Genomic DNA, 10,424 nt, shown 5'->3' with positions numbered 1-10,424 from the left:
AATAGGTTGGTGGAAAAGTGATAGGCTGTGGCTGAGATGGGAAGATTGTGGGAGAAGGGGTATCGATACGGTGGTGGGGCTGGTTGGAGAGAGTCGGCTGAGGACTGGGCCAAGTAGGAGTATTGTGTTCAAAGCAGGGCAGAAGGTTTGTATCATTTGGCCTTACCCCTTATAACGTGATGAGAGGAAGAAGAACATGCATCATAAGTGCCAGGGTGTTGAAGCCAAGATATTTTTTTCAAACGAGTTAACATCTGAAAATTTCCAGCACGTTTTTTTTTTCAGTTTGGTTTGTTCTATCTTGTTTTTGGGGAAAAACAGTCTATTAGGTGTTGAAGATGTTGATGCCTGATTCGATCGGGACATGGTCTGTAATGGAATGGTCTGTGCACAAAGCCGCTGCTAGTTTGAAAAAAAAAAAAAAAATCTTCAAGTTGCGAATTTGGGATTTTTAACCCTATTATATCAGGATTTATTTGTTATTTTTAATACTTAGCGCTGGGTTACTTGGGGACAAACGTCTGAGGTCTGCCTCAATTAATGAAGCAATGGCACTCCATGATGACCAACAGGAAAAGTCACCTCTGATGTATCAATGCTCTTTGTTGGTGGAAACTGCAAATGATTCATGGAGCTCTTTTGATGCTACCTGTAGCACGACGCATCAAATTGGAAAGCATTCCAGAATGCAACCTGTCTGCATCTGCTTTGTGCTCGATCTAAACTTGATGAAAACACCGGCTAAAAAAAACAAACAAATAAAAAGAAGTAAAATGTATTAATTGGTGTTATCCATATTATCATAATCAAGATTTGTTGAAAATTTAATGACAAAAGGTTATGGCTTGAACACACGCATCTCGTTTTATTTTTTTAATTTGTTACACACGTCCACACGTATACACATACACATACACACACTCCAGTGAAGCTTCAACACAGCACGTTTCTCATACGATGGACAAATTGAGGGAAGGTTTGTCGTTATTACGTGCTCAGCAATCTTTCCGGGTCTTTCCAATTTCTTAACATTGTCGTTTGACAAATTACCAAATGTACAGGTCAAATTGAAAGTAAGAAGACTGAATCAAGAATTCCATCCATTCCATTGGTACCATACTCTGTGCAGAGCGTCGGTGCTGCCGAAGCGGTCTCCTGGGCTATCGGGCACAATCCTGGATGAGTCGCCACCCTGATGCTTGATACTCGAATGGCTCAATCATCCCAACAAGCTGGTACTCATTTTGCCGACCTCGGAAGGATCACAGCCTGAGTCAACCCCACCTGGTATTAATTCAACAGCAAAGCAGAATTTGAATTCAGGACCGGAGGATCCCAAACCCACCACCCGAAACATTAAGCCAACACCAGGCATTGAATCAATAACTGATAGAGAAGAACTAAAATGCTGTTATCATTCTGAAACTTTCAATTCCCTCAAAAAGTACAATTTTTGGTTTGTTTTTCCAGACAACACTTGGGAATTATTGTTCCATTTCAATTTGTTGTCGATTATTGTATCAGAAACTATGGTCATGGCCACCTGCTAAATGGTTAAAATCAAAAATCTTTTCCTTTGTCTTGTTGACATTAAGAATGAGATGACGTCACACCAGTCCATAAACTTTTTAACTTCATTCACATATCCATGCTTATCATTCAGAAGGAACACACTAATTACTGTGTCATGATCTGCATATTTTACAACACTATAATTAGGACCTGAACAGCAGTAGTCACTTGCAAACAAAGAAAACAAAATGGGAGAGACAACATAACCTTGTCGTGCACCGAGGGACAACATAACCTTATAGTGCACCGAGGGACAACATAACCTTGTCGTGCACCGAGGGACAACATAACCTTGTCGTGCACCGAGGGACAACATAACCTTGTCGTGCACCGAGGGACAACATAACCTTATAGTGCACCGAGGGACAACATAACCTTGTCGTGCACCGAGGGACAACATAACCTTATAGTGCACCGAGGGACAACATAACCTTGTCGTGCACCGAGGGACAACATAACCTTATAGTGCACCTCGACTAAAAACACTGACCTGTGATTCTATATTGTTGCAATTCACCCATTGTGGTCTGTCTTTAAGAAAAGTTTGAGTACAAAGCAGAGGCGTATGGGTTTTGCATTTTTATTTGCTTTGTAGTTTCCTCCGCCACCTGAGTTGGATGGAGGTTACGTTTTTCATGGCTCTGTCTCTCTGTCTGTGAACAGGACAACTCAAAAAGTTGTGCATGGATTTGGTCGAAATTTGGTGTCGACATTGGATGTGTGACGAGGACGAAATGATCAAATTTTTGTGAATGTCCCCATACTAGAATTTTAAAAGTGATTCTTCACCATTGAGAGAAGGGGCCAAAACCGATATATACCACAATATCTTAAAAAGTTATGGACAGACTCGTACAAAACTTGGTGGACAGGTTGAGTGTGACAAAGTACAATTGATTAGATTTTGGTGAAGATCTAAATTCGGATACGAGAATATTTTTTGAGGTGATTCTTCACCATTGAAGGATGGGGCCAAAACCGATATATAGCATGATATTTCAAAAAGTTGTAGACGAGTTATGACACAATCTGGTGGATAAGTTGGGTCGGTGATGAGGACAAGCCGATTAGATTTTGTTTAAGGTCCGGATGCAGAGCCAGCCTCTTGGTGGGATACAAAACATAAACTGTTCAGCCTGACGGAGGTATGCACTCTACCAAGTGCCGTTCTACTTTTCTAATGGCTTCACACTGTCATAGCGCGGTATGCTTACACGTTGTAAGCAACAACGACCTGTGCTTCCCAATTGTCTTGGTTGGTCACCTGCATTTCATTTTCTTTCATTCATTTATTTTTTTTTTTTTCATTTATTTATATTTTAATTTACGGATGCTTTCCAATGGTTCTGTGATTTTTCCTGGTGTATCGGCTTCGATGTCCATCAGCACGCAAAATTTCCTTGCTTCCCCATTGTCTCGGGTAGCTTACCTGCATTTCTTTCATTTATTTATATTTTCTTTACAGATGTTTTCTGATAGTTCTGTGACTTTACCCGGTTTATCGGCTTCAATGTCCATTGGCAAGCAAAATTTTAGCTTTCTTCGTCACCCAGAAGGTACCGATCATTAATACGAGTCAGTTACTGGTTAGAATTAGCTTTTTCTATTAGATGCAAAAGTACAGCAATATGTTCTCTCCTTGTCCTACATATAATGTACCAGCTCCTCCATTAGTGGAAAACTCTGTCAAAGAAGCAATCAATGTATGTATGTTTGTTTATTTATTATCCTCGTCCTTTACCACGTGAAAAATCTCGATTTGTTGGTCATTTTACGTGCTGCCTCCATGCACTGAAGCGAGTGCATCAATTACTCAGAAGGGAAGCACGGTGGAAAATCTTTACGGACAATAATGTCATGTTTATTGTTTAGCAGTTGAAACCATGAAGCAGAAGGATATTTCATAATAATAATAATAATAATAATCCCAATTGTCTACCCTTCAAACACAAATACCATTTACAAGCATTCCATAACGATGATTTTAAAACTCCAAAAAGTTACACATGACAAGTTTCAATGCAGTTTTGAATTGACTCATGACTTTCAAGTCAGCAACTCATCTCATGCACCCAGTTCTTAATAAAACCCCAGCAGGATACAAATTTATGTTGAAGTTTATCGTGTTCAAATTCGAAGCAGGCTGCCTTGCCCCGATGAGTGCACACAGAGTGACGTCCGATTGGCCAGTCGTGTTGCTTGTCCCTAAAGGATGATCTTCATATCACCAAAGTAAGGAGATTAATCCGAGTCCACCACTTGCTGTGAAGGACCACGCTGCGGACCGGCAGTGCCGAGTAATGAGGAAGGAGAACTTGTCCTTTGCTTTTTCGGTGCAACCAGAGAGGAATCGTCCCTTTGGATGTCGTCTCCGTGACACTAGCAGGATCAGTGACCCAACCGTCCAGCAGATAAGATTGACCAGCATCCACAGAAATGCAGCTGGTTCTAGAGTCAGGGCTGTAGTTGGCATCCAACACACTCAGCACCCTCATTGCTGTTTTAGCCTGGTCTGTGAAATGAATTTCAACTTGGACATGCCAAGCACCCCAATGGTTTCTCTCCTGGTTCACGTCGTGTTCTCCTCCTGCCCATATGGCTATATGATGCCTTTGTATTGTCGTACAAGGTCACTCCGAGGCCTGGCGTCGAGGTGCCTGTATGCCTTGGCTTTGATGTGCTTGTACCTGGCCCAGGTAAGCATTTCCCATAATAATTCTATCCTCCAGCCCGTTCCTCTTTCAAGTGGGAATATAGCCGTCATGTTATTCAAGCATATTAGCCTGAACACCGCATTCGTCAAGCCATTTGGACATTAGCCACCACCTACTTTTCCTCCTCGCCCAGCCTGACGGTCTGCACGAGTATCTTTTCCCACAGGACCATAATAGTTATTTCATTTAAGTTGCCTTTTGCCGCATTATACACCTTGTCAACATTTCCAATTGTATGGTTTATAATGATTGATCCGTAGCAGTGACGTTAATGGTAATGTATATTGAAAGGCAAAAATAATATGATTTATGTGTATTTCACAGATCACACCTTTGTGGACCCTGAGGAAGTGAACACAAAATTTGAGTCTGGCACATGGTAAGAATTTCAAATTTGTCCTGTTAATAATAATTTCAAATCGAGAAGAAAAACAAAAGATTAAGTTTTGATTTTTATTTTTTTGTACATGTCGTCTGGGCGTGTGGAAGAGCTCGTACACTGAACGGATCAGGATGTAACGGGCAAAAACAGGTGGACAATATGGATACATAAGGACATTCCAAGGAGAGAAAACTGGAAAATTGAAAGGAGGAAGAATTTTGGTTAATGAGGATAGTAAAGATCATGGTTTTGGATCTGAGATGGTGGTGAACGGCTGTTTTGAAGACTTTTGAGGGAAGAATGAGATTTCATCAGAAGGGGGTTGATGGTGCACCTTGTGAGCCCTGCAGAAAACTTGGGGGTGGAGGGAGGGGAACAAAGTATCGAAAGAACAGAGGGTGCAAAACCAGAAAGGAGGTGGTAGAAGACAGAGATTACCAACCTGTCTGCGATGGTTAAGTGAAAAGCTCATTGACTCGGCTTCATCATGAGAGATTGCAATGATATTGAAGGCCTTTGTTTTCACGGCGTCGAGCTGAGCAAGATGCAAGGCAAAGGAGCCAGCCCAGAGGGGAGAGCAGTCGGTGCGGATGAAGGCCTTGTAGGTGAATAGGAGTTGAGGTCTGCCAAGGAAGGACTTCGTACGATGGAGGATGCCCAGTTGGTGGCTGGCTTTGAGGACAGCTTTGAAATGTGGTTTCCCAAGAAAGATCATGGCTCATAAGACCCAGGAGTTTGAATGACTGAACTTCCTTGAGAAGATTGTTAAGAAATTAGGTAGGAAGGTTTGCCTGGTCAGGTGAGGCCAGATTATTGTTAGGTCAGGACGGATCAGATCTGTGGCTCGCTGCAGGTACCATTAAACCTGTATTAACCTGTTTCATGGTCGGGTTGTCAGTGATTAAACCGTCTCTCCCAACAGGTTTTCTGGTGAGGAGGGTTTATGGATATGGACTCTCAGCAGGATTCGAAACAAAACCTGTCAAAGGGTGTAGTTGCTCCTTGTGAGCCAATAGCCATCCATATCTGGTGCCCAACTGTGTCTGCGGATGTCCTCGTGCAGTTGGGCTACCTTTTTTCACTGACGTTGGAGTCAGGACTTGCACTCCGCCACTGTAAAACACTTCATTCTGCAAAACGCAAATAAAACTACCCTTCGTAGGAAAGCTCACTGAATTACGGAATTGGGGCAAAGCCTTCAGGACCGCCATTCTTTAATGATGGGAGGAAAAGCATGGGGTAACCTTCATGGATCGGGTTGCGGTGGTGTATGGCCGGGTGACGCTGAGGTGTCATCCACCAGATGGCGGTCTCTTCTGGTTAACACGAGGTGGTCCATTTGGTTGGGTGTCTGGAATGTCCTATTCCGAAGAGAGGACGATCACCACTCTCTGCTATCATCTGAGTGATAGCGTTTGAACATCAGTGTGCAGCACTGTCTGAGGTTGGGAGATGACATCGTGGTGAGATCATTGTGGGTGATTATACTTACTACAAGTCTGGTCACTCTGATGGTTACCGTGTCCAAGGACTTGCGAGAGCTGTGTCCAATAACTCCCATGATAGTTAAGGTAACACCGGTCAACGAGCAAATTATAAGATTGAGGATTTGTCAATCCTTGGGTGTCATTTCCCTGGTCTATGTATGTACTTCATCTGAGGTCAGTGATCTCACTGAGGGAGGAATTCTATGCCGCGCTTCAGTCTGTGGTTGATCCGTGCCCCAGGCGAAATACTCTTTTAGTCTTGGGGGATTTCAATGCATCAACTGGCACTGATGGGTATGGTTATGAGACATGTGCTGGTCCCCATAGGTCTAGAACTGTGACTCAGAATAGCACTAAGTTCTTTGGCTTTGAAAGAAGTTGTGCACTTCGCGTGGCTGGTTCAAGGTTTCAGCACCCATGGGCTCATCACTGGACTTGGTATTCTAACGATAGTGGTGTGGCAAAGGTGATTGACCATGTGACTGTTGATGAGCACTGGAGGATGCTCCGGAACGGCAGGGTCCACTGGAGTGCTCAGTTTCGAATACCGGCTTATTGGACCAACTCTGAAGTTTCAGCTCAAATCCAGGAGAATGGTACCAATGCCAGCCGAGGCTGGATATTGGCAAGCTCAAGGATGAGAGGGTAGCTGAGAAGTTTGTGAACAGGCTGAGTGGGGATTTATGGGGTCTGGGTGTTCTCAGGAAAACTGAAAAGTTGTGCAGTGCCTTCAAGACTGCCATCCTTGATGTTGCCGTTGGATGTCTTGGAACCCACCGTCAGATGAAGAAGAACTTTGTCTCCCAAGGGACACTGGACACCATTGACCAGAGTCTCAGTGCCAGGCTTAATGGCAGAGCTGAGCTGTTCAAAGATCTGAGGCATAAAACTCTATGTGCACTTAGGGCGGACAAGGAGGACGGTGGGTGAGGAATCTTTGAAGCGGTAGAGCATCACCTCTGGTTATGTTATTCTCGACCTGCTTTGAGGAATTTGTGCATTGCATTCCTCCAAGCCCGTCACTTGGTGCACTGCAGTTCGAGCGGAGGGTGGTGAGCTCTTGAGGGAGGAGTCCGAAGTGAAGGCCCGCTGGCCCGGTTACTTTTGAGTGGTTGTACCAGGCTGACCCAGCAGCTGTTGAGTTGGATGTCAGGGGTGTTAATATCCCGATTGCTGATCCTCCAATCAACTGTGAACCACCTTTGTTTGTGGAAACTCAGGCTGCGGTAAGCCGGTTGAAATGGGGTGAAGCTCCTGTGATCCGTGGCATCCATGTTGAACTTCTCAAGGATGGTGGGAATGCTGTACCCATGTCGTAGAATGCAGTTCATTGCTCTGTTTGGAACACAGGCCTCATCCTGATTGACTAGAAGAGGGGCCTTGTTGTCCCTCTCTGGAAAGGGAAGGGTGATCACCAGGATTGCAACAACTTTTGAGAGGTGACGCTGCTCTCAGTGCCGGGTGAGGTCTTTGCTCGGATAATTCTTGATAGGGTTCACCACCATCTGCTTGAGCACCAGCGTCCAGAGCAGTCAGGCTTTACACCAAAGAGGTCAACGATTGACCGTGTCCTTGCTCTTCGGGTCCTCACTGAATGCAGTTGGCTGCTTGCAGCCTATGTTGATCTCTGCAAAGCATTCGATTCAGTAAATCAAGATGCCCTCTGGAGTATTCTTTGCCTTCCTGGGGTGACATCAAAACTGATTTATCTGATTTCTGAATTATACAGATAATGAGAGTGCTGTGAGGTGTGGTCGTTCCATTACCGACGTATTTCCAGTTGTTGCTGGAATTCATCAGGTGTGTGTATTGTGTATTGGCCCTCGCACTTCTCGGTGCTTGTATGGACTGGATTCTGGGGAGTATGTCTGAGAGATCAAGCTGCGGTGCATCATTTGGGATTGTCAGGATCTCTAACCTTGATTTTTCCCAGATGATGCAGTCATCTTTGTGGAGATGCTGGATATCCTCATTGGGGGCCTGTGAGGTGCTGATTGAGGTGTGTCTGAGTCACTGGGATTATGCTTCCTGTATCAAAACTAAGATCCAGGCTTTCAATGACGTCTTGGATGCTGCTATCTTGTCTGTACGAGTTTATGTTGAGGACCTGGAGATATTTACTTACCTTGGCAGTGATATTCATGTCTCCACATGTGAGCCAGAGGTCGATAGACATCTGGGTCAGGCCTGGTGAGTCATGGATTCACTGTTGGTACCTGTGCAGGATGCCGAAAGTCTGTCTTTAAGTCCTTGGTCCTTCCAGTCTTGCTCTGCAGATGTTGGACTTGAATTCTGACCAAGGATCTGAGAACTAGACTTACCTCTTACGACACGAGGTCCCCTTCGGAGAATCTTTGGCTATCGTTGGTCAGACTGTGTCCAACAAGCGGATGCTGAGAGAGACTCAGATGAGATTTGTTACCTGTCTCGTCTGTAAGCATCGACTGTGGCTGTATAGATATTTGGCTTGTTTTATTGACGTTGATTCTGCTCACCAGATTCTCTCAGCGAGGGCACCTCATGAGTTGAGGAGGCTAACGGGCCAACTTCGTAGCTCATGGTTGCAGCAGGTTGATTGGCATATTAAGGAGATGGAGATGGGGATGGGCCAGGCATCTGCTTGGGGGATGGCCAGACGGAGGCCCCTTGAGTACCGGTGGAAAGTGGTCGCTGCTCCGGCGCATGCTCCCATACCTGACCTGAATGAGCGTTTGCAAGACTATCCTTTCATCGAGAGATAGTGTGAGATTTGTCAGGATTGAATATGACCTATTCCAAGAGTTTGATGATCTTGTGATGTGTGTGTGTGTATATATATATATGTATATATGTATATATATATATATATATATATATATATATATATATATATATATATATATATATATATATATATATATATATATATATATATATATATATATATGTATATATGTATATAATTTTTTTTTTTTCATGGTCTCAAGAGAAGGATGTCTTCCTGTCTGAAGGATGAGGGATGTCGTGGCAGAGGGTAGAGTCAAAAGTAAATACAATAGATAGACGATTATCCAGAGTCAGAGAGATCATTGATGGAAGATGCTTTGTTTATATTGATGGAAGATGCTTTTGATGCTTGTTGCTATAGTTTTGACCTGAAGATACCTATGATTATTATGATAATTTGTGAAGTCGGCTTTTCTTAACTTCAAAGTCAACATTTTTCCGTGACAATATCCAGATGCTAGATTAAAGAAATCGAGCAAAGTTAGCAGAATCTTGGAAAGGAAAAGTGAGATGGGAAGGTTGGTTGATTTAGTCTGTGAGAGGGGTGGATTGGTGTCTACATAAGTGGAAGGCTTTTTGATTGCTTTAAGAGCAAGGTGAGAAGTAGGAGCACCAGTCCAGAGTGGTAAGCCATACTATGGAGCTCAGTATGAAAGCACAATCAGTCGGGAGTGTTGGTTGGAGGTGAGGCAGGGCGTAAATTCTGCACAATGTGTGTGGGGAGGGGGGAATTCTTGATATTGGTGGAAGAGTTTAATAACTCCAAAATTTGGATGATGATTTCCAGAAAATCTTTTGTGAATTTCAGCTGGTTTGGTTTCCTTCACACGCAACTTGATACACATCTGATGTATCATGTGATTATGCTGCCACCAACTTTGTTTTACCCAAAATACTTTGACCAGCTTTCATGTAAATTCCTGTCCAACCTGCTCTAGTTAAACAATATATCATTTCACAATTTCATAAATGTACTCTTATTTTTTTTTTAATGTTCTCTAACAGAGAGTTCTTGTCAACCTTTAACTTCCATCATATCAAATTGATCCTTGAATCTGCATGCGACACTGAAAACGGCACTTTCCCACATTCCTGCTCGGCACATCTTGCATGCCTGTCCTCATAGTGCTTGGTGTTTGCTTATTGGTTAGGGTGGCTGACTTGGGATCCTAAGGTCCTGAGTTCAAATCCTGCATGCCATTGATTTAATACCAGTTGGGGTTGACTCAGCCTGTCATCCTTCCAAGGTTGGGAAAATGAGTACTAGCTTGCTGCGATGATTGAGCCATTTAAGTGTCCTGCGTTGGAGTGGCAGGCAATTGTGGCGTCGGAGTGGCGACCCTTCCAGGATTTTGCCCAACAGCCTAGGAGACTGCTTAGGCAGCACCAATGCTCTGTACAGAGCATGGTCCCGATAGATGGAATGCAATGTCCTAAAAGTGCGCAGTCCACCATTTTAGATGGCTCAAGTTAATCTCGCTACGTTGTACACACGGTCAGATT

At 43.7% G+C, this 10,424-nt stretch overlaps 1 protein-coding gene across 2 annotated transcripts in view; it reads left to right on the top strand.

Moving 5' to 3' along the window:
* Positions 1-10,424, top strand: part of ESRP1 (epithelial splicing regulatory protein 1) — a 66,194-nt gene that overhangs the window by 5,836 nt on the left and 49,934 nt on the right. For both annotated transcript variants that reach the window (XM_085846482.1, XM_085846481.1), the window contains exon 6: positions 4,611-4,665. In XM_085846482.1, coding sequence (XP_085702608.1) covers positions 4,611-4,665 — 55 coding nt within the window. The remainder of the gene's footprint in view (positions 1-4,610; positions 4,666-10,424) is intronic.

Source organism: Eptatretus burgeri, chromosome 11, assembly GCF_056783735.1.
Source record: "Eptatretus burgeri isolate ZD-2024b chromosome 11, Ebu_testis_v1, whole genome shotgun sequence".
Lineage (NCBI taxonomy): Eukaryota > Metazoa > Chordata > Myxini > Myxiniformes > Myxinidae > Eptatretus > Eptatretus burgeri.
The sequence above is the reverse complement of the archived record's forward strand: the minus strand, read 5'-3'. Positions and strand labels throughout refer to the sequence as shown.